Source organism: Leucoraja erinacea, chromosome 1 (genome assembly GCF_028641065.1).
Source record: "Leucoraja erinacea ecotype New England chromosome 1, Leri_hhj_1, whole genome shotgun sequence".
Taxonomy (NCBI): domain Eukaryota; kingdom Metazoa; phylum Chordata; class Chondrichthyes; order Rajiformes; family Rajidae; genus Leucoraja; species Leucoraja erinaceus.
The window spans coordinates 74,534,212-74,559,582 of record NC_073377.1 but is presented as its reverse complement, the minus strand read 5'-3'; the positions used below and the strand labels follow the sequence as shown (position 1 = coordinate 74,559,582).

Genomic DNA, 25,371 nt, shown 5'->3' with positions numbered 1-25,371 from the left:
AAAGATCCTAATGATAATTAAATTTTCATTCAAATTGTATTGGGCCGGATTCACTCTACAAATAAACGGAGAAGTGATTGGCACCAAATAGGTGCTGGTAAAGGAATCTTTGCCTCAGTACCCAGCAAGACTGTGCCTGATGTAGATACAAAGAACTGCAGATGCTGGTTTTGCAACAACAAAAAAAGACACAATGTGCTGGAGTAACTCAGCGGGCCAGGCAGCAACACTGGAGCAGATGGATCGGAGACAGTGTTGAGCCCCTCTCCTTCCTTTGTTTTTGTCCACTGGAAACATTTGATAATGTTGCATATAATTTTAGTTTTAGAATTAAAATATTAATGCAAGGTGCATATTAAATCAAACTTTAAAATCCATAATAAAGCTCCTAAAATCAAATGAAAATCCTTGAAATATAATTTAATTGATATAACCATATAACCATATAACAATTACAGCACGGAAACAGGCCATCTCGGCCCTACAAGTCCGTGCCGAACAAATATTTTTTCTCCTTAGTCCCACCTGCCTGCACTCATACCATAACCCTCCATTCCCTTCTCATCCATATGCCTATCCAATTTATTTTTAAATTATACCAATGAACCTGCCTCCACCACTTCCACTGGAAGCTCATTCCACACCGCTACCACTCTCTGAGTAAAGAAGTTCCCCCTCATATTACCCCTAAACTTCTGTCCCTTAATTCTGCCTCCACCACTTCCACTGGAAGCTCATTCCACACCGCTACCACTCTCTGAGTAAAGAAGTTCCCCCTCATATTACCCCTAAACTTCTGTCCCTTAATTCTGAAGTCATGTCCTCTTGTTTGAATCTTCCCTATTCTCAAAGGGAAAAGCTTGTCCACATCAACTCTGTCTATCCCTCTCATCATTTTAAAGACCTCTATCAGGACCCCCCTTAACCTTCTGCGCTCCAGAGAATAAAGACCTAACATTCAACATGATATGTTGCTCATGTTAAAGCTACTCAGTGTCAAGAGTAGACCGGTCACGTTTGTTCTGGTAATTTGGTGTTGTGCACTTTCCAAACCATAAAGAGTGACGTGCGCTGTACTTTGGGACACCAAGAAAGATTTAAAGGTTATGATTCACCAATTTTATGGCTATTTTGTACTGTGCTATGAGATGATATTTATTAGATGGGAGGTTAGTGCTGGGTGAATGAGACATTGGCACTTGGGCCTCAGAGGAATGAGGTAATGCTTTTGTTTGTTGAAGCAGCTGTCATAGGAAGGTGGGACTTGGTAGAGGGAAAGAGGCCAAGGTCCAGTTAGCTCTTGCATGACACCATGATACTGGAGTTGCTGATGATTCATAATAACATTACCTACTTTGCAAAGCAAGGAAATCCCAGTGATGGAATGCTTTGGGAACCATGTCACTTGTCACAGTTCAAAGTATCTTGTTCCTCCCAGCTGTGCAGGAGTTATTCATGACTCAAATCACTTACTCTCAAAAGGTATTTTATTTCTGGTAGGAATCTCTCCAATTGTATCAAGTTGGGGTTTTTTTGTAGCACCCATCATCCACTGGTGTCTTCTGTTATGAGATCCAAGCTTAGAATTTACAATGAAATAAAATTGGTACTTCTAGAATGGGAAAAGCTTAAGGGGTATCCACCTGCACAGTTCCACACATCAGATTTCCGTGAAAACCTGTTGCTAGTAGTGTTGGCATTTTCATTATGTGACCTTGGCTGCCTCTGCATTCACATTATTTTCGTTGTGACCTGCTCTTTCCAGCTCCCACTTGGCACTATCTGAAACCCCACTATCAATCCTCAGAGTACTGTCATGCTGCTTCTGTAATAAAGTGTTTAGTTGATGAACTGTTTCTTTCCATGTAATGTGACAACATTTGCAATATCAGGAACTGTTATAAGTTGTTGCTTATTAAAAGAACAAGAAGCAGCAGAGGCATATTTGAAGCATTCATTTAGTATTTTCTTCAAACTGCATTGGAACAGACTCAAGGTTTCAGATATTAACATCAGTGTTACTTTGTTCTGAGATGCATCTGTTATAGCTCCCCAGATGTGCAGCTCCCCACACCTTTATAACCAATCATTGTTGGCACTCTTCTCTCAACTATTTCCTATCACTCAGCATTCCTTCCCTCTTCTCCCCTGGTCTTTTTGTGACGGGTCACACTGCAGTCCACCAGAAATTGTATGGTCAGCAGGTGAGTTGTGATCAACCTCAAGAAACTTGAAGGCAGAGCTTTGCTTTGGGTTCATTGGAGCACTGCTGTTCCCGCCTACCCCGGTAAACTCTCTCTCATTTGGTTATCTACCTCTGACTTTAAAATATGTGGGAAGTTGGTTTTCACCGCACTTTGGAGAAGAAATTGCCAGACTCAAACAGCGAAGAGAAAAAAAACGAATTGATCTGTATCAGAAACGAGCAACTCCCTTTCTGTCTCGATGCATGGTCTTGACTCGAAATTGTTGACTAGTCCTTTTCCTTCACAGCTGCTGTTTGTCCCGCTGAGTTCCTCTAGCAGTTTGTTTTTAACTCCTTTTCAATTTTGGTTTCCCCCCACTTCTGAATTATCTCCCAAGAGATAACACCCTGTCCACGCCCACTTTGCCAAGAATCTTAAGCTTCTGTTCCATGCAAGCTCATAAATGTTTTGGGGAAAGGTCAAATAGTGAGTATAAATGGATTACTATTTGAGATGGTAGGTGCGGGCATAGTCAGTGAAAAGCTTGCTGTCTACGCTGTACTGTTGTATGATTCTGTGCTTTGAATACTTGGAGGGCTGTGACTATCGAGTCATTATAGTATCCTCAAGCTGGGTGATGTTGGAACTATGCAGGTGAAAATGAAGAGCTGTGTGGATTGGGCAATGACAGTGAAAACAAAGGTCAGGTCAGATGAGATTCAATTAAATGGTAGATTTGGCTTGAGGTTCTATTTGGCCGATTGCAACTCTGACTCACCGATTTCTCATCTTCCTGCGACTGTTTTGCATTGCCTGTGATAATGGAGGTTTGAGAGGAGTATTAGAAAGGAGCATTGAATTCAAAAGGAAAAATAAATAAAATAATCGTGTGTACACAAAAATGTTGGAGAAACTCACAGGGTGCAGCAGCATCTATGGAGCGAAGGAGATAGGCAACATTTCAGGCCGAAACCCTTGCATCTGCAGTTCCTTCTTGAACACAAATGCATTAATCGTGTGTCTTCTTATATTAACTAAGTGTGTTGTGCTATGCAATGACTGCTGTGTCGGTAAACAAAAATGTGGGCTTGAATTTGGAGTTTGACGCTGGAGGATCTTAGTGGTGGGAATGTGATGTCTGCTTGTGTCTAAATACCATACCCTCCTTGGAATCTTAAGTATGCAGGGTGGGACCCTGATGCTCAGTGTGGGTCTCTGATACAACACCATGGAAAGGCAGGTACATTTCTCAGTATTTGGGGATTTTGTTCACCTCCACCACATTTTAAATGGCTATGGGCCACTCCACCCTATGTGCACCTACTTTTTCCCCTCTTACAACAGCTTTTGGGTCTTGATAGAGGAGAACAAATCACCCTTGTGTTTCTTAATTCTGCAGGCTTATGAGTATTGAGGTAAAGTAATTTGTTTTCTTACATTTAGTGGTATGTGACAATGGAGGGAGGCAGATGTTGGGGTTATACATTGTCTGTTGAGTTCTGTTGAGAACACACTGCCCCATCCAAGCGCTAATCAGAAGAAATAACTTGTATACACAAGAGGTTCCAGAACCTTTTGCTGTAATTCATAGTTGACATCTCCTTATCGGACTCCCGCAGAGCAGTTCCACTTCCCGCTGTAACCCTTTGCTGCTTCTCTTTCCAAACAGGTCGATGAAATAATGTTGACGTTGAAGCAAGCATTCACTGCGGCTGCTGTGCACCAAAACATGAAGATCCAAGCTCAGCTCTGCGAGGGATGCCCTTTGAATTCTCTCCACAAATTATGTGAAAAGATAGAAGGTAGCGTCTTTTTTTTCCAAATAAAAAGTCCTCTGCTATCAAAGGTAGATATAAAGTGCTGGAGTAACTCGTCTGGATACTGCTTGACCCACTGAGTTACTCCAGCACTTTGCGTTTATCTTAGTAAAAATTAGCATCTGCAGTTCTTTGCTTTGACCTCTATTATCATTCTGATTTTCTCTGTTTCCCTCGGGGAGATCATTGGTTCCTTCTGTTTAGTGCTTGTGTGTTTATGGGTATCCTGATCTGTAGCATTTGCAATGGTGAAAATGTGGTTTTGGTGGCATTGTGTACAAGATGTAGTGTCCCCAGCTCAGCACTGTCAACTCCCCTCCTCCTGGCTGCCACAGAACTTTAATTTCATACAAATATGATCATTTTATAAACAAAAATGTTGTCATTGTGACCATGAAACTCTTGGATTGTTATGAATACCCAGCTGAATACATCCTCTTTACCTGGTGTGGAGTATACACTGTTCTATACTTACCGATGTGGCTGTGCTTTAACTGCCCCTTGGCCTAGTAACTTGTTAAGCCATTTTAGAGGACAAGGATGGTCAGTAATTGTCGCCTATGCCAACCATGTCCACATCTGTGAATGAATGTTAAAATGGAGTTGTGAGCACATAGGCATGAAAGTAGCAATTTGTCAATTGGTTTGTAAAAAAAAAGAAATCTAATTTGTTTTCTGGTAAATCCAGAATACAAAAAAAGACAATGAGACCAAGAGTTCAGCCACCTGGCCCCTCAAGGCTATCCTGCCATTGACTGTGATCATGGCCAATCTGCTTTAATCGGGCTCAACTCTTCTGTCCTGGCCCCCCATACCCTCAATTCTCTCATCTTCAAAAATGTGTCCTTTTTGAAGCCAAGCCTCCACAACATTCCAGCGTAGGGAATTCCAGAGATTATTCTCTTTGTGAGAAGGAGCTCCAATGCATCTCAGTTTTAAAAGACTGTCATATCTTGCATCTATGTCTCCTCATTCAAGAATTGTGGTGATTGAAACGTCTTAATATCTAGCTTGCCATGGACTCTTAGTATCTTAAAAGTTGCATTAAGATCACCCCTCATTCAACTTCTTAAACTGCTTGTAGTAGGACAACCCTCTCACCTGGAACTAGCCTAGTGGATCTCTTTTGTATTGCGTCCAATGCAAGTATAGACGTTCTGAAACAAGTGGACCAAAACTGCAGGGTAATTGAGATGTGTCTTTATGATCTTGAGAATGCAGGCAGAAGGCAAAGGAAGACCACGCCACAAACAAAAATGGGTGTGAAAGAGGTGTTTGAAGTGATCAGCCTTCATCGGGAGCTGTGATAAATTGAGAGAAATACCAGTTTCATCTTGTTTCATCTGTGGGGAAAAAAAGAGTTGGGAGGAGGACAAGTGCTTGACGAGTTCTCCATCACCTTAGTATAATGTCCTGGCTGTATCATCAACCAGACCTTGCCATCCAAGCTCTTGACAGGAAGTAATGCAAGTTTGCACATCTAGAAGCTTTCCACTGAAGTGCACACAGAGGAGCTTGGATTTAATGAGCAAAACCACATTGTCACCTTTCCAGTGGCTAGTCTCTGGGGCTTCTTGGATTTGCAGCCATACATAGTAATTGGTTCTTCCCTTCAGATCATGCTTCCACTTTATTCTGTGCACTCAGTCTATTAGCTAGTCTGATTAGATAGCTCTGTTGCGAGCGCATAACCATTAACTTCTAAATGATATTCTGCTGTAAATTAACTCTGACCTGGGTCTAATGAGATCAGTAACTAATGACCTGCTGCCTACTCGCTGTTCACCAAGAGGTGGCTGCTCAATTTCAGTTTCACGTTCTGACATCTTTCTGCAGTACATCTCCAAATCACCAAAAGGAATTTGGGGGTCAATTTGACATTGACTTTCCTTTTGCTAAACATCTCTTTGACTTACCAATTTAGATGTTAGAGATACAGCATGTAAACAGACCCTTTGGTTCACCATGTAATTACCCCGTACACTAGCACCATCCTACACACTAGGGACTATTTATAATTTACAGAAGCCGATTAACCTATAAACCTGAACATCTTTGGAGCGTGGGAGGAAACTCACCCCCGAGAAAACTTCCACTTCCAGGGAGAATGTGTAAACACTGTATGGACGGCACCCGTAGTCAGGCTCAAACCCGGGTCTCTGGCACTATAAGGCGGCAACTCTACCACTGCGCCGCTATGCCGTACACATTTAAAAGTGGAGAGACCGTGAGAAATGAAATGTGAGTATAGTGTCTTGTGTACGGTTGGATGAAGAGGATGCTTCGATGCCTCTTGCTTTTATTCAGTAAAAGTTAAAGTGAGTGCAAAGAATAAAATGGTTCTGAAGAGAGAGGCATAACACTTCTAATGAAGCATTTATCTGCATTCAAACAAGGGAGTTCAATATCATAAATAAAATTATTGAATTGTACTGCATAGGTTCATTGTTCCATTTTCTCTTTGTCTCAGGTCTGCATCCTTCAAAGGCAAAGGTGGAAATTCAGAAACACTTATCAACATTTAACAACAAAGATCAAGGATCAATTTTTGAGGGGGTTCAGGTAATTTTAATGCTCTAATTATGAGGAATAAATGTTTACTGAAGTTTTTTTTGTATTGAGGTATTCTTGATGGAAAGGGTGTGTATTTGTATTCTTTTCTTAAACTCCTGTTTTCCCCTTACTTTTCCAGATCAATGATGCTTAATATGTAGAAATTATGATTAATAAACAATATATTTAAAATGTTCTTGGGTCTTTTTAGATGCAATTTTGTTAACTCTGACCTTATTAGCTGAAGGCACAAAATGGTTTATTAAGTTGCTCCATTGAAAGCTGAGGATAATGGTTAGTGCCCATTGGTAATAACTGAGAAATGTCTTGCGGCTGTGTGTGTCCCAACTTGTATTTTAATTAATGCTGCCGGCAACCAAGCAGTTTCATTTATCCTTTTTAATCCTTAACCAATTACAATTTCTGATAACTTTCTCAGGATCATTTTTTTTTTTTTGCTGCCTATCTTAAAGTTGCCAGTATTTTGCTCTTGAAGCTCTTAAAGAATTTTGCCCGTTGTGCGTAATAATCATTGGTGTTTCCTAATTGCTGCCCACTTTTCTCTGGCTGTTCTTGCTATTCGGGGGGGGGGGGGGGGGGGGGGGGGGGGGGGGGGGGGGGGGGGGGGGGGGGGGGGGGGGATAATGCATGTTTTTGCTGAAATAAGTGACTCAGAGAAACCCTAATGTCTTGTTATGCACGTTAGCAGATACAAAATGCACAGACAACATTGTTTTCATTGGTATGGAAGGTACATTGAGGATTTTATTTTCATTCTAGCAGTGATGGAGACATAAAGGATAATCATATTTTCAAATTAACTAGGTGAGAACATTTGGGGCCGTACAGATTGAGAGTTGCAAAGGGTGAATAATTGTTCATTGTTTTGTTCTGCTGGACAACGTCACGCAATACTAATGAAAACTTGATCTAATTTTTCCTGAGTGATAGATTAATGTAATTACTTTGAAGATAGACACAAAATGCTGGAGTAACTCAGCCGGTCAGGCAGCATCTCTGGAGAGAACGAATGGGTGACGTTTCGGGTCGAGACCTTTCAGACTGAATGAGCAATTATTCACCCTTTGCAATGCTCAATCTGTACGGCCACCTAGTTAATCTGGTTAAACTGGTAACGGAAAAAGGGGTTTATCACAAATATTAGCCTTTTTTTAGTCAGAGCATCATCTGTCAAAAGGGAATTTCATTGCACCTTGGTAATAATCTAAATGTGAAGCTTCATATTTGAAATGTCATGGTGAGGTCAACTATCCAGAGATTATTTACAACACTCATAACTAAAAAAGTGTAGCAAGGAAAGAAAAGGAAGTCATTGCATTGTGTAGGAAACAACTGCAGATGCTGGCTTAAATCAAAGGTAGACACAAAATGCTGGAGTAACTCAGCGGGTCAGGCAGCATCTCCGGAGAGAAGGAATGGGCGAAGTTTCAGATCGAGACCCTTCTTCAGTCTGAGTGTTTTAGTGATGAGCGCAGGCATATAGTTCCTTGAAAGTGGCGACACAAACAGGGCAGCGTCGAAGAAGGCGTTAGACATGCTTGCCTGGATTAGGCCGAGTAATGTTTAGAGAAGTTGGAATGTCATGTTATCTTTGTACAAGATGTTGGTGAGGCCACATTTGGAGCACTGTATACCATTCTGCTCACTTGGCTCTAGGAAGGATGTCTTTAACTTGAAAGGGTGGAAAAACATCTGCAAGGATATTACTGGGTCTGGAGGATTTGCATTATATGGAGAGGCTGGATAAGTTGGGACTTTTTTCACTAGAGTGTAGGAGATTGAGGGGTGACTCACAGAGGTATATAAAATCACGAAGGGCATAGATAAGGTGAATAGCCATAGTCCATTCCCCAGGTTAGGAGAGTCTACAATCAGAGGGTGTAGATTTAAGGGGAGAGGAAAAAATATGCAAAACATAGAAACATAGAAAATAGGTGCAGGAGTAGGCCATTCGGCCCTTCGAGCCTGCACCGCCATTCAATATGATCATGGCTTAGCTCCAAAAAGGGACCCAATGGGCAACTTTTCATACAGAGGATAGTGCGCACGCGGTTCGATGGAATTGGTAGAGTCGGTACAATTACACGTTTAAAATACAATTGGGCAGGTACATGGATGGAATAGTTTGGAGGTGTACGTTGGTCGGAATGGTTAAGTTGGGCCAAAGGGCCTGTTTTCATGCTGTGTACAGCTTTGTGACTAGGACATGAAGCTTGCAGAGTAAACAGTAGTAAACAGTAATGATAAATGTAACAACTGTGGTAAAACAATGAAATGGTGTAAGATTGTAGTGTAATTTGAAGTAGTGCAGAAATTATTAAAGTATAATAACATAATAACTGAATGAGGCAGAGTAAGAATGTGTGATAGCACCTCTGGGGAAAGTGGTGTGAAAGAGGTTAATTGGTTCAGGAGTCTGATAGCAGTGAGAAGAAGCTGTTTTTAAGTCTGGATTTCTGAGCTTTCAAACTCCTGTTATAGTCATAAAATTGTTTAGCAAGGAAACGGTCCTTCGACCCCACTTACCCATGCCGACAAAGATGCTGCATCTGCACTGGTCCCACCTGCATGCATTTGACCCATATCCCTCTAAATCTTTCCCATCCACGTACCATCTTCCAGAAGAGAGAAAAGAGAATGGAACCTGGGATGGACTGGTGTTCACCACTCTCTGCAACTTCAGGTGGTCAAGAGCAGAGCAGTTGCCATACCAGACCTAGATGATAATATTTAAGGTGATAAAAAGGAAAATATTTTCGAAAGCGCATCTGTAGAAGCCACCTTCCCAAATCTCTCAACTGATGTAATTTTCTAAGTCTGCCTTAGCACGCTGCATGTTGACTGGAATATTTCTCAGATGGTACCTATTTGAAAATAGTTCATCCAAAACTGTTGTTCCTTTTTAGAAAATGAAACCGAAAAATGAACTGGAGGAAAACGAACTGGTTCTTTCCATGCTGCGACAGCTCTACGAAGAGAAACAGAAACAGCATGTCCACAATGGAGATGCAAAACAGGTAAGTTGCACCGTGGGCCTTTTGCAATCCTGAACCTCAGTCACTTTTTAAAAATGGTTGGAAACAGCCAAATAAATCAAACATCTACCCAATATTAGTGATTTGGTTTGAGAGCTTTGGAATTTTTTGCTGTAATTTAGCAAAGCAGAGAATAAACTGATTAACTTTGAATCATAAGATCATAAGGGATAGGAGAAAAATTAGGCCATTTGGCCCATCAAGTTTACTCCACCATTCAATCAAGGCTCCTTCCTAACCCCATTCTCCTGCCTTCTCCCCATAACCTCTGACTCCTGCCCTTATGTTAAAGCTTGTTGGGTTCATGATCTTGCGTTTATTTTCAGACCTTGCCAAGCTGCCCGCAGCAGTCCAGTGCCACCGAGCAACTATCTCTCTCTGCCCGTTTCAAGCTGGATAACCTGAAAAGCAAAGCAAAAAAGTCATTGGCAGAATCGCTAGAGAACATTTTATCGATGGTGAGCATTGTTTTAATCAACTCTTATTATAACACGAAAGGAGACCATTTGTTTAAAAGCCAGTCCACCCTAACTCCTGATAGTCTCATTCATCTTCAATTTATTTCTCATAGACCCCCACAACTTGCCCCCTCTCAAATGCCCATCCACACCCCTGTGATCGACACAAAGTGCTTCAGACGAAGAAAGGTCCCAACCCGATAGGTCACCCATCCTTTTTCTCTAGAGATGCCGCCTGAACGGCTGAGTTGCTCCAGCACTGTGTCTTTATCTGGTATAAATCAGCACCTGCAGCTATTTGTTTCTATACACACCCCTGTCATTTTTTTTAACCATTTGCCGACATTAAGGGATGAAGTTGTTGATTAATGTGTAAGAAGGAACTGCAGGTGCTCTTTTAAACCGAAGATAGACACAAAAACGCTGGAGTAACTCAGCATCTCTGGAGTGAAGGAATGGGTCGAAACCCTTCTTCAGACTGGTTCAGGATAAGGGAAATGAGAAATATAAATGTTGATGTGGAGAGATAAAGAACAATGAATGAAAGATATGCAAAAGAGTAACGATGATAAAACAAAACAGGCCATCGTAAGCTGTTTGTCGGGTGAAAGTGAGAAGCTAGTGTGACTTGGGTGGGGAGCGATAGAGAGTGAGGGGATGCCGGCAGGGCCGGCCTTAAGCCAATTGGACCGATTGCTCCCAATTAGGCACTATTTTTCTGTATATCATATTAAAAAAAAACATTCTCCTTGTTAAAAACGAACATGAATAAAAACCGCTGCACCAGCCATCAGACAAAATCGATTTGTTAACTACCACTGTTAGCACTTGTTAACAGCCAGCAGTTAACACGTAGTTATATAATGTGTTAGCAATGCATCGATCCACATTCCTCAGTAAATGTAATTGTGTTTAGGCCAAGTATTAATGACGCCGCATTCCTTTGAATAAAATTCACGGGACTCCTTGGTCAAATACTTGGTCAAAACACAATTACATTTACTGAGGAATGTAGATCGATGTATTAATGACACATTGAGAATTTCATAAAACTCACTATTCACTTCCTGAAGTGCACCACTGGCTCACTGTTGTTTGTGATGTTTGCTTTTCAAATATATTCAAGTATTCCGCCTGTCTTCCTCTTGCAAAAATTGAATGCATTAAAAGCATGTCTCAATCTCGTCAACCTCATCAACTGCAATTCTCCAGAATGCAGCTTTCTTTACTCCAGAATTTAGTGTCTGCCTTTAAAATAAATCCATGGTCCGCTGAAGAAACAACACGATAGACCACTGGAAGTGCAAGTTTTGCTGCACACTTCATACTGTAGAACACATCATAATACACCTTGAGTGAACTAATGGGGTTAGATTTTTTTTTTTAATCGGTTGTCTAGAATTAATCGATACCCACCCTATGTACCTTATATCAGATTTAAATCGGAATTCCGATTTTTTTTGTTTTCCTATTTGTCCATTTTTTTTGTGCCTGGTTATTTGGTGGCCAATCACCCGCTGTCTCCAAGAGCATTGTGTCCAATCACACAATGCAGTTTAATGGTAAGTAACAGCTACGGTAAAGGTTGGAAGCCAGCGGAGCTACTGACAGTCAGACGGGAGCAGGAGAGATTAAGACAGTGTATAATTGGTAGCACCTTAGTGTACAATTTCATAATATATACTAAATAACAGGGCTGACAGACCTTAGCTGGGAACCTGGGGCTGACCAATTTTTTCCCAATTGGGCCCCGCACCTCCTAAGGCCACCCTGGATGCTGGGGCTACCTGAAGTGAGAGAAATCAATATTCATGCCACTGGGCTATAAGCTGCCCAAGCGAAATATGAGATGCTGTTCCACCAATTTGCGTTTAGCGTCACTCTGACAATGGAGGAGACCGAGGACAGAAAGGTCTGTGTAGGAATGGGAAGGAAAATTAAAGCGTCCAGCATCTGGGAGATCAGGTTGGTTCGGGCTGAGCGAAGGTGTTCCGTGAAACTATCGCCCAGTCTGCGTTTGGTCTAACCAAGTATAAAATTCCACATCTTGAATGATGGATACAGTAGATGAGGTTGGAGGAGGTGCAAGTGAACTTCTGCCTAACCTGAATGGACTGTCGGAGTCCCTGGACAGTCGAGGGAGGAGGTATAGCGACAGGTGTTGCATCTTCTGCGGTTGCAGGGGAAGGTACCTGGGGAGGGGGTGGTTTGGGTGGGAAGGGTGTTGCGGTGGGAACGGTCTCTGCAGAAGGCAGAAAGGGGTGAAGATGGGAACATGTGGCTCGTGGTGGGATCCTGTTGGAGGTGGCAGAAATTTCAGAAGATTATGTGTTGTTTGCGACGGCTGATGGGATGGAAAGTAAGGACTAGGGGGAGGGGAGAAAGGGCAGAGTTGTGGGGTACCGTGGAGACACGAGTGAGGGCCTCATCTATGATGGGAGAGGGGAACCCCCCGATCCCTAAAGAATGAGGACATCTCAGATGTTCTAGTATGGAACACCTCATCTTGAGCGCAGATGTAGCGTAGACGGAGGAATTGGGAGTAGGGGGATGGAGTCTTTGCAGGAAGCAGGGTGGGAAGAAGTGTGGTCGAGATAGTTATGGCAGTAGGTGGGTTTGTAATAGACATCAGTCAATAGTCGATTTATTGTGATGGAGACTGTCGGAGATGGTCCAAGTAAATTTGATTGCAGGATAAAAATTGGTGGTGAAGTTGATGAAGTCCATGAGTTCTGCATTGGTGCAGGAGGTAGCACCGATGCAGTCACCAATGTAATCGTGATAGAGTTCGGGGATGGGGCCTGGAACAGGGATTGTCCATGCTGGTGCCCATAGCTATGCCTTGGGCCTGGAGGAAGTGGGAGGAGTCAAAGGAGGTTGTTGAGAATGAGGCCCAGCTCCGCTAGGCGGATTAAAGGTTTCAAAGGTCTTTTATTGTCACGTGTACCAATTAAGGTACAGTGATATGCAAATTACCATACAGCCATTTTAATTTGTTTTTAAAACTCCATGTATTTATCCTTTTTTTATTAACTACACTGAATGGAAACTGATCGAGTAACGTTTTTTCGTTTCCTCTGTGTATGCAAGTACTCAGTGAAAATGATATTAAATAAATACTGAATACTGAATACTGAGCCATACTAAAAAAGCACCAAGACACACAACTACATAAAAGTCAACATAAACATCCACCACAGTGGATTCCCCACATTCCTCACTGTGATGGAAGGCGTTTCCTGCCTCTAGCATGTCCAAACCCTTAACAATCTTATATGTTTCAATGAGATCCCTCTTATCCTTCTAAACTCCAGAGTGTACAAGCCCAGCTGCTCCCTTCTCTCAGCATATGACAGTCCTACCATCCCGGGAATTAACCTTGTAAACCTATGCTGCACTCCCCCAATAGCAAGAATGTCCCTCAAATTAGGGGACCAAAACTGCACACAATACTCCAGGTGTGGTCTCACCAGGGCTCTGTACAACTGCAGAAGGACCTCTTTGCTCCTATTCCTCTTGCTATAAAGGCCAACATGTCATTCACTTTCTTCACTGCTTGCTGTACCTGCATGCTTACTTTCATAGACTGATGACCAGGGACCCCCAGATCCCATTGTACTTCCCCTTTTCCTAACTTGACGCCATTTAGATAGTAATCTGCCTTCCTGTTTTTGCTACCAAAGTGTATAGATAACCTCACATTTATCCGCATTAAACTTCATCTGCCATGCATCTGCCCACTCCCCCAACCTGTCCGAGTCACCCTGCATTCTCATAGCATCCTCCTCACAGTTCATACTGCCACCCAGCTTTGTGTCATCTGCAAATTTGCTAACGTTACTTTGAACCCCTTCATCCAAGCTAAAGAACAGTAAAAACATACATTTAACGCATACTAAAAAAACAACAAAGAAGAAAGGGACAGAGACTGTTGACGAGGCAGAGTAGAGTGTTATTAGAGGGAAATTGGATGGTTCTGCGGTTGAGGAAGAATCGGAGGGCTTTAAGGCCTTCCTGGTGAGGGATTGATGTGTAGGGTGACTGAATATCCACAGTAAAGATGAAGGAGTTGGGGTTCGGTAAGCGGAAGTCATTAATGAGACAAAGGGCATGTGAGATATCTTGGACATAGGTTGGGAGAAATTGGACAGGGGGTCGAGGATGGAGTCGAGGTACGTGGCAATAATTTCAGTGGGGCAGGAGGAGTCAGAAACAATGGGTCTACCAGAGCAGGTCTTATTGTGGATTTTGCAGAGAAAGTAAAAACGGGCTGTGTGGGGCTGGGAAACGATAAGGTTGGAGTGTAATTTCAGGTGCCCTGAAATGGAGGGACTATGTTTCAACATTGCTGTAATTTCTACATGGTGAAACCAAAATGTATAAAAATGGCCTTTATTAAAATCTGACAATGTGCACTTTTACCACATGATTTTTTTCTATTACAAATCTCAAATTGTGGATTTTAGAGGCAACTAAATAAATGACGGGTCTTTGTCCCAAACATTATGGAGGGCACTGTACGTTTCTAAAGATGGATCCCGACCTGAAACATCGCCTGCCCATTTCCGCCAGAGATGCTGCCTGATCCACTAAGTTCCACCAGCACCTCGTGTTTTGCTCAAGATTTCAAAATCTGCAGTTCTGTGTGTCTTCATTTAATACATTACTGATCGATGATGCCACCTACAGGACTGTATCAGTAATTGTGAGACGTAATGGCCATTGGTGACTTGTAACAAAACATAAAATACTCGATGGGAGCATCTCACAGTAGCAAAAAAATAGATTTTGGCAGACAATGTCAAGGACAAAATATTTGAGTTGAGTTATGCAAGGCAGTTGGCATCTTTTTCAGAACCACCAGTAGCAATGTTACAAAATTTTGAGATATTAAAAATCGTCTGCAATTTATCCCATCAGATAAAGCATAAAAATAAGTTTAATTTGACACCTAATTCACTTTCATATCTTCAGTATTAAAAGAGTTATGGCCATTTTAATACGTGGAAATTAGCATCTTGTTCACAATATAACATGATTTTAAAATCTCACTGTCATGAACAAATGCTACATGGGAGGAATTTAATGTTTATTTCCCATAAATGAATCTAGAAACACCCACTCAATATACTCAAAATTATTATTTTTTTGCACAATACATGGGACCACAACCGATATTTAGTATAACAATATTGACTATGGATAGACAATAACACAAAATAAAAACGATTTAGATGCTCTTATGACATGATTGTCCAAATAAAAAGCATTTTAATCATCTTGCTTCTGGAACGCGATCGATTGAAACGTTGCTTCTGCGATGAATTTGAAGCCCATATCGGCAGGAAAGACACTGCCGAATCTTAGTGGGCCCAAATAATTTTTTCGCAACGTAAAATTAGATTAAAGCCATCCCAAGAAGCAAGATTATATGTAAAATAAATGATTTACCCTGTGGTTTGTCCCGTTCTTGCGATCCGTCACGTTGAGGGCGTTAGAAGTCGTTTTTTATTTTATTTCAATTATTAAATTGTCTCGCCGTTTAAAATAAATAAATAAATAAATTGGGAGCGGCGGTCCGATCGATTTTTCTTCAGCAGCTAGCAGCCCAAGGAAATCCGCCTCCGACATGCAGTACAAAACTGGATTTTAATCCTGCCCCCCCCCCCAAGGCGCCAAAGACACACACACAGCCAGTGGCAGAACTGTAGCGCCGCTGAAGGAAAGTTTTGTAACATCGCTACCACCAGTGGTCCATCATTTATGCTGTGAGACATCTGGGCAATAGGTTCATAAGTTATTGGAGCAGAATTGGGCCATTCGGCCCATCGTCTAGTCTGCCATTCAATCGTGGCTGATCGATCTTTCCCTCTCAACCCTATTCTCCTGCCTTCTCCCCCTAACTCCTGGCACCCATACTGTCACCTGACACCTGTACCCCCAATGCCATGCATGTAGCTGGTGTGGTCAGCTGATGCTCTCTCAAGAACCCAAGAGCTGCCAAGGATCCAGAACTTGAAACAATGCAACATGGTGAGATTTGTTCCAGTCTTTGAGCCACAGATGTAGGAGTTTGAAGTGTCTACCAAAAAAGATGATACAATGCCCAGAATGAAGTGAGTGATACAGACAGGATGGGAAATGTCTCCGAATGACACCGAAACACACAGGCTGGACATCCACATGAGAGATACAATGAACACTCGGGTGCCCTGAGCTTCAGAATTGAGAAGTAAATAAATAAGTAAGTTTATTGGCCAAGTATTCACATACCACATACCCATCCACATCAACGGGACGGAGGTGGAACGTGTTTCCAGCTTCAGGTTCCTGGGGGTCAAAATCTCCGATGACCTCTCTTGGACCCACAATACCTCAACTCTGGTCAAGAAGGCTCACCAGCGTCTCTTCTTCCTGAGGAGACTGAAGAAGGTCCACCTGTCTCCTCAGATCCTGGTGAACTTCTACCGCTGCACCATCGAGAGCATCCTTACCAACTGTATCACAGTTTGGTATGGCAACTGCTCTGTCTCCGACCAGAAAGCACTGCAGAGGGAGGTGAAAATTGCCCAACGCATCACCGGTTCCTCGCTCCCCTCCATTGAGTCTGTCCAAAGCAAGCGTTGTCTGCGGAGGACGCTCAGCATCGCCAAGGACTGCTCTCACCCCAACCATGGACTGTTTACCCTCCTACCATCCGGGAGGCGCTACAGTTCCCTCCGTTGCCATACCAGCAGGTCCAGGAACAGCTTCTTCCCTGTGGCTGTTACACTACTCAACACTGTACCTCGGTGACTGACAATCACCCTCCCCCAGACACTCCTCCCACAGGAAAAAAACACTATGTCTGTATACATGCAAATGATTTATTTATTGAAATCATATTCTATGTCGCTCTTCCAGGGAGATGTTAACTGCATTTCGTTGTCTCTGTACTGTACACTGACAATGACAATTAAAGTTGAATCTGAATCTGTATCTGATACAAGGAATTTGCCTTGGTGCTCTGCCCACAAGTAACAACATGACATACAGACAGTTACGAATGACTCATAAAACACTAAACATTAATATTAATAAAACATTAATGATAAAACACCATTGATCAAGCATGTGAACCAACAAAATACCAGATCAAAGGGAGGCTACAGATTTTTGCCTGTTGAGTAGAGCAACTACTCGTGGATAAAAACTGTCTTTATGTCTGGCTGTGGCAGCTTTGACAATCCGGAGTCACCTTCCAGAGGGAAGTGATTCAAAGAGTTTGTGGCCAGGGTGAGAGGGGTTAGAGATGATCTTGCCCGCTTGCTTCCTGGCCCTTGCAGTGTACAGTTCATCAATGGAGGGAAGGTTGCAGCAAATAACCTTCTCTGCTGATCAGACGATTCGCTGCAGCCTCCAGGTGTCGTGCTTGGTGGCTGAGCCAAACCAGACCATGATGGAGAAGGTGAGAACAGACTCTACGATGTAAAATTGGACCATCATTGCCTGTGGCAGATTGTGCTTCCTCAGCTGCCGTAGGAAGTACATCCTCTGTGTCGATGGTAGCCCCCCACTTAAGGTCCTTGGTGATGATGGTTCCCAGGAACTTAAAAGACTTCACAGATGTGACTGTGGTGTTGTTGATGGTGAGTGAGGTGAGGAGAGTGGGAGCTCTCCTAAAGCCTACAATCAATTCCACTGTCTTAAGAGCATTGAGCTCTAGGTTGTTGAGACGGCACCAGAATGCCAGCTGTGACACTTCCTGTGTGTAGGCAGATTCCTCCCCATCCTGGATCAGTCCAATCAGGGTTGTGTCGTCTGCAAACTTGAGAAGCTTGACAGAGGTGTCTGTGGAGGTGCAGTCATTGTTGTAGAGAGAGTAGAGGAGAGAGTACGCAGCCTTGCGGTGCTCCTATGCTGAGTGTTTGTGCATCCGAGATGTGCTTTCCCAGCCACACATGCTGCTTCCTGTCTGTCAGGAAGCTGGTGATCCACCGACAGAGGGGTTCAGGCACAGTCAACTGGGAAAGTTTGGAGTGTAGTAGCTCTGGTACAATGGTTTTGAATGCAGAGCTAAAATCAGCAAACAGGATCCTTGCATTGGTCCCCTGGCGGTCCAGGTGCTGTAGGATGAAGTGCAGGCCCAGGTTGACTGCATCATCCACAGATCTATTGGCCTGATATGCAAACTGCAGAGGGTTCAGCAGGGAGTTTGTGAAGGTAGCTATTCCCACGCTTTGAAAGGACAAAGCGATCATGCACATTAACCCCTCATGTCTAAGACTGAATGGTTGCCTCCATACAATGAGAACAAATATCTACTGACCAGGATGAATGGGTAAGAGAGACAAAAAGAAAATCCAGGACTGATCTGTTTCATCTGGATGACAAAATGTATGTAGTGACTGATGATAATTCTTCAAACTTCTTAGAGAATAACTGTTTATTTATTGTCATGCATAAGCTCAATGGGAGAAGTACCAGCTATCGGCTTCCTGAGGGGCTGATCAATACACGATGAGCCACTTTTCAGAGCGGGTCGCTGTTTGAGATTCTCAATGAACAGGCTATTTGATCCGCAGACTAATGGAAAATCAGAGCGCAGTAGGTAGCAAAGGAGCTGCCTAAAATGGTGAAATGATCAGAATCCAGTATTAACTGAAAATAACAAAATAAATGCTGATGTTTGAAATCTGATATAATATGCTGGAGTAATTTAGCAGATCAGACAACTTCTATGAAGATAGAATGGAAATCAGAAGAAAGCTGTTGGTGCTGGAACTCTAGAATAAAAACAAAATACTGAAAATATCTGTTCAGGCCACGTCTGTGGGAAGAGAAAGAGTCAACATTTTGGGTCAGAGACTTTTTCTCTCTTTGCAGATGCAGCCTGACCTGCTGAGAGTTTCCAGCAGTTTCTGCCTTCCTGAATATCCCAGCCCTAAATGAGCAGCCCTCAACAAGATCTTCAAGCTGGGTACACAAAATTGCTGGAGAAACTCAGCGGGTGCAGCAGCATCTATGGAGCGAAGGAAATAGGCAACGTTTCGGCCCGAAACGTTGCCCATTTCCTTCGCTCCATAGATGCTGCTGCACCCGCTGAGTTTCTCCAGCAATTTTGTGTACCTTCGATTTTCCAGCATCTGCAGTTCCTTCTTGAACAAGATCTTCAAGCTGTTGAGCTGAAGTATCACTCACAAAAGTAAAAATGATGCTAAAAACCAGAGGTGCAAAAATGTGTGGGAGAACAGGGAGCTCACTCTCTGCCTCACAGAGGTCTGTCATGGCTGAGTATCCAATGTGTGCGGGATAGTGACACCGCAGGTAGGACTGATGCCTAACCGATCCAGCAACCTGCATTTGATCCTGGCCAGTGGAGTTTCAGTGTTCTTCCTGTGACCACGTAGGGTCCCTCAAGTGCACCGGTTTCCACTTGCACCCCAATGATATGCTTGGTTGTAAGGTTACTTGGCCTCTGTAATTCTGTAATTGAACACAGGTGAGTGGATGGAAATCCGAGTGAGAATATGTTCCTTGAAGTGGCGAGAAGGGATTGATGGGATTGCTCTTGTGAGCTGGTATGGTTTACTGGGCTGAATGGCCTCCTTCTCTGACAGAAGGAAATTGCATATCTGGGCAAAGCCCAGTGGCATAAGGCCAGTGGCAGAAAATGGGTTGTTGGACACAACCCAGAGCACATGAAGCTATAGGCTAGGCAAGGCAAGGCAAGGCAACTTTATTTATATAGCACATTTCATACACGAGGCAGACTCAGTGCTTCACATAAAAACATGTCATACAATAAAATGAAATAATAAAATGAAATAAAATAGAATTAGAAGAAAATAAAAGCAAAATTAAAAATGCATTATAAAAAGTGCAAAAGCTAAAAGTGCAATGTAGTTAAGATTTAGCTGAAAGCTAAAGTAAACATAAACGTTTTCAGTCTTGTTTTAAAAGTGGTCAAAGTTGAGTTATAGTGAAGTCATTGACTCCATTTATACCTCACGCTGCCTCAGTCAGTCCAAAAGCTTAATCAAGAACAGGTAGCACCCTGGCCATTCCCCCTTTTTTCCTCTCCCATGGGGCAAAAGGTATAGAAGTATGAAACGCACACCTCCAGATTCATGGACAGTTTCTACCCAGCTGTTATCGGCCAACTGAACCATCCTACCACAACTAGAGTGCAGTCCTCAACTACTATCTACCTCATTGGTGACCCTTGGACTATTGTTGATCGGACTTTACAGGCTTTATCTTGCACTAAACGTTAATCCCTTATCATGTATCTGTACACTGTGAATGCCTCGATTGTAATCATGTATTGTCTTTCTGCTGACTGGTTAGCACATAATAAAAGCTTTTCACTATACCTCTGTACATGTGACAATAAACTAAACTTAAAAAAACTAATTTAGGATGGGTGACCCATATAAATGGGACAGGAGTTATGTGAGGAAGAGCACTGGATGGGTCACTGGCAAGTTACCAGTTAGTGATGCAGCAGATCCTCCAAGAACAGCCGCCTATTTGGACCAGATCTGTTGGAAAGATCCATTGAAGGGTTTCCGCCTGAAATGTTGCCTATTTCCTTCGCTCCAAAAATGCTGCTCCACCCGCTGAGTTTCTCCAGCACTTTTGTCTACCACTGATCCATTCATTCGGGAGACTGTGCTAAAGTCAAGCATCGGTGAAGGAACAGTCATTTTAGATGTGCTCTATCTTTTGGCATCATTAATGGAGAGATGTAGCCTTGGTAATACTGGTTGATGCCACTTTTATAATAATTGCAATCTCCTTTCTGCTCCATATATTGTTGCAATGGATCAGTATGGAGCTCCCAGTTGGGGTATTGCTTTGTCGAGAGGAACATGTAAGAAAAGTTGTTTTGTGTAATGTAAGGTCTTGCCCAAATAAATTTCCTTTGTTTGTTGCTGCTTTAAATTTCTGGCAATCCACTTGCATTTCACAGTGAATTGGTGAAGGAACTAACCCTGCTGGGCAGCATCTGTGTAGGGAAATGGACAGACAATGTTCCTTCTTCAAGCGCCCGACCTGAAACATCACATCCATTCCCTCCTCAGATGCTGCCCTGTCTGCTGAGTTCTATCAGCACTTTGTTCTTTTGCTCAAGATTCCAATATCTGTATCACGGATACCGAGACAACGTCCCGTTTAACTGGTAGAAAATGTTAAGAATGTAATAATTTTCTTGGGTCAGCTGAAAAGCCTTGGCCCTTCTCAGTGCTAACATCTGCCTTGTGGTAGCTCATTTTCTGCTGTTGAGCGGTTTGTGGCCTGCATTCAATGATGCCCTTGTGGGATGCACAACTAGTATTTAATCTTTGGACTCTAAAACTATGTGTTCTCAAAATGCACGGTTCAATGGGCTCTCGGAGAGCCCCATGCACCAAAATCATGACTTCCAATGTTTTTGTAAACTTCTGATGCAAAATGTTCTAGACATTTATAGTAAAGTAGAATGTATGTTATAATTATTTTGCTTTTTTTTTCTACAGGGAGGGTCTCGACTCAAAAGCCATGCAAGTGCTGGGAATAGAGTAACAGATAAAACATCTGTGAGTCTATCAAGCCTATCTAAGGTTAGTTATTTGTACCATAAGTAAGTCTAAAGGGAATGTCCCACTTTCACAACCTAATTCACGACCTCTGCTGAGTTTGCCCTTGACTCATACTCGCAGCATGGTCGTAGGAGGTCGTGATGCTAGTCATAGGTACTCGTGGCGTCAAGTACATTGGGGCGTTTTTTATAGCATGATGAAAAGTGTCCACAAGTAAAAAAGGTCGTGAACTAGGTCGTGAAAGTGGGACAGGCCCTTAAGGCAAGTCCAGGGTGCGTGGTTGTTTGTTCAGTAATGAGATCTGGAGCATTGTCACAAATGTAATATAATTTATGCTGTTGTTTTCATCACTGAGTGAAGTGTGGCTCTAAATGAAGTTTGTAGCAAAATCCTTGGCTTGCAAAGCCCTACTTCCTTACTGTCTTTTCTCTGTTGTCTTCATTGGATGGCATTATCCATGCGCAGATTGTTCACAATGACTTTGCATTAGCTCTGTATCTCCGTGGATTTGTACTTTTGTTTTCACCCACATACTGACCCTTGGAGATAGCACATCTGAAGATAATATATCGCTCTGATTGTCACTGCACTTGCCAGGTATGCAGTACTGAATGAGCAGCTGCTGCTTACAATGAAGTGACTAGGAGACTGAAGTCGTGGTCTTCAGACTTGCCACCACACCTGTCATGTAGCCACCAATGTGTGCCAAAAAAAGGCAGGTGGAATTTAATTCAGACAAATGTGAGGTTTTGCATTTTGGTAAGTTAAACCAGAGTCGAACGTATGCAGAGAACGGTGGGGTCTTTGAGAGCGTTGCAGAACAGGAGACTGAGGGGTATAGGTACATGGGTCTCTAAAAGTGGAGATCACAGGTAGACTGGGTGGTAAAGAAGGCATTTGGCTCATGTATAGATTATAGAACACTGCCTTCATCTGGCAGGGCATTGAGTACAGGCATTAGGGTATCACATTACTCCTGTACAAGTTGTTGGTGATACCAAACTTGGAGTATTGTGTGCAATTTTGGGTGTCCAACTATGTCATTAAGCAAGAAAGGGTGCAGAAACAAAATTGTTAGGATGCTTCCGAAACTGGAGGATTTAGGTTGTCGAGAGAGACTAGATGGGCTGGAACAGTATTCCCTGGAGCATAGGAGGCTGAGAGGTGACCTTACCGAGGTATACAAATCATCATGGGCACTAGAGGTATGAGGGGAAAGATTGAAAAGACCATTTCCTCACCGAGTGAGCTGGCAGAGGAAACTGTAGACGTAGATACAGTTGCAACGTTTCAAAGACATTTAGCTAGGAAAGATTGGAGGGATATGGGGCAAATGCAGGCAAATAAGATCCCCTCAAACCTATCCCATGATTGTGATCCCACAGACGAACACCAGGCCACCATTTCCCAAACCACCATCGATCTTATTGCCTACTACGTTCTTCCTCCACAGTGTCCAACCTGATGTTTCCCTAGCCCTGCACTGCCCATATCTCTCCTCCTCAGAACCCACAAGTAGACCACCCTGCCAGACCCACTGTTTCTGTATGCTCCTGCCCCCACTAAACTTGTCTTAAATATATTGGTTCTACTTTGTTTCTCACCCCCCCCCCCCTTTATTCAGTTTATTCTGATCTACATCCAAGACACATCACACGTTCTTTATCACTTCAATAACTTCCAGTTCCTAGGCCTCCATGGCCTTGTCTTTAACATGGGTGTCCAGTCGCTACACACCTCTATTCCCCATCAGGAAGGCCTCGAGGCTCTCAGATTCTTCCTTGAACAGAGAACAGTTCCCGTCAACTAAATACCTTCATCTCCGCAAAGAGGTCCTTCTGCAGTTGTAGAGGGCCCTAGTGAGACCACACCTGGAATATTGTGTGCAGTTTTGGTCCCCTAATTTGAGGAAGGACATTCTTGCTATTGAGGGAGTGCAGCGTAGGTTTACAAGGTTAATTCCCAGGATGGCGGGACTGTCACATGCTGAGAGAATGGAGCAGCTGGACTTGTATACTCTGGGATTTAGAAGGATGAGAGGGATCTTATTGAAACATATAAGATTATTAAGGGTTTGGACACGCTAGAGGCAGGAAACATGTTCCCGATGTTGGGGGAGTCCAGAACCAGGGGCCACAGTTTAAGAATGAGGAGTAAGCCATTTAGAACGGAGACGAGGAAACGCTTTTTCACACAGAGAGCAGTGAGTCTTTGGAATTCTCTTCCTCAGAGGGCGGTGGAGGCCGGTTCTTTGGATACTTTCAAGATAGAGCTTCAATTCAATTCAATTCAATTCAATTCAATTCAACTTTAATGTCATCGCACAAATACAAGTATCAGTACAACGAAATGCAGTTTTGCGTCAGTCCGTAATAGTTGTACATAAAGAGAAAAAAAACAAGAAAAAAATAGAAAGAGAGAAGATACAGAATAATCAGGAAATACAGAATGATTAAACAAAGGGGGACGGAGGGACCAGAGAAATCTATCGTCGGGACTCCGAGTTCAGCAGTGTGATTGTGTTGTTATAGAAGCTTTTCCTCATCCTGCTGGTACGTGACCTGAGGCTCCTGTACCGCCTCCCTGATGGGAGGAGGGCAAACAGTCCATGGTTGGGGTGTGAGCGGTCTTTGATGATCTTCCCAGCCCGTCTCAGACACCGTTTTCGGTGGAGGGCATCCATGGCAGGGAGCGGGGCACCGATGATGTGCTGCGCGGTTTTCACCACCCGTTGTAGTGCTTTCCTGTCCGCAGCAGTGCAGCTGCTGTACCATACCGTGAAGCAGGTGGTCAGGATACTCTCTATGGTACAGCGGTAAAAGTTGGTCAGGATCTGGGGGGACAGGTGGGCTTTCTTGAGCCTCCTAAGGAAGTAAAGGCGCTGCTGTGCCTTTTTGATCAGCTTGGAGGTGTTGAGGGACCAGGACAAGTCCTCCGAGATATGCACTCCGAGGAATTTATAGCTGGAGACGCGCTCCACCTCAGTCCCGTTGATATGGATGGCGGTATGACTGCCTCCTCTGGTCTGCCTGAAGTCGACAATAATCTCCTTCGTCTTTTTGGAGTTGAGGATGAGGTTATTGTCAGCACACCAGGTGGTCAGGTGCTGGATCTCATCCCTGTAGGCTGACTCATCGTTGTCGCTGATCAGTCCTACTACCGTGGTATCGTCAGCAAACTTAATAATGGCGTTGGATCCGTACTTTGGGATGCAGTCGTGGGTGAAGAGGGAGTAGAGGAGAGGGCTGAGCACACAGCCCTGTGGCACTCCGGTGTTCAGTGTTATAGTGGAGGAGGTGAGGTTATTGACCCTAACAGACTGTGGTCTGTTAGTGAGGAAGTCCAGTGTCCAGTTGCAGAGGGAGGTGGAGATGCCAAGTCCGCTGAGTTTGGTGATCAAGCTGGCGGGGATGACGGTGTTAAAGGCAGAGCTGAAATCAATGAACAGCAGCCTGATGTAGGAATTGTTGTAGTCCAGGTGGGTCAGGGCAGAGTGTAGGGCCGCCGATATGGCGTCCTCTGTAGACCTGTTGGTCCGGTAGGCAAACTGATGGGGGTCCTCTGTAGACCTGTTGGTCCGGTAGGCAAACTGATGGGGGTCCAGTGTGGGGGGGAGCTTGATAGGGCTCTTAAAGATAGTGGAGTTAGGGGATATGGGGAGAAGGCAGGAACGGGGTTTTGATTTGGGATGATCAATCATGATCACATTAAATGGCGGTGCTGGCTCGAAGGGAGAA

At 43.4% G+C, this 25,371-nt stretch overlaps 1 protein-coding gene across 6 annotated transcripts in view; it reads left to right on the top strand.

Moving 5' to 3' along the window:
* The window catches only part of tbc1d1 (TBC1 (tre-2/USP6, BUB2, cdc16) domain family, member 1), a 253,815-nt gene that overhangs the window by 105,206 nt on the left and 123,238 nt on the right, over window positions 1-25,371 (top strand). For all 6 annotated transcript variants that reach the window (XM_055637685.1, XM_055637669.1, XM_055637677.1 and 3 more), the window contains exons 5-9: window positions 3,856-3,988; window positions 6,474-6,565; window positions 9,484-9,594; window positions 9,939-10,070; window positions 21,572-21,655. In XM_055637685.1, coding sequence (XP_055493660.1) covers window positions 3,856-3,988; window positions 6,474-6,565; window positions 9,484-9,594; window positions 9,939-10,070; window positions 21,572-21,655 — 552 coding nt within the window. The remainder of the gene's footprint in view (window positions 1-3,855; window positions 3,989-6,473; window positions 6,566-9,483; window positions 9,595-9,938; window positions 10,071-21,571; window positions 21,656-25,371) is intronic.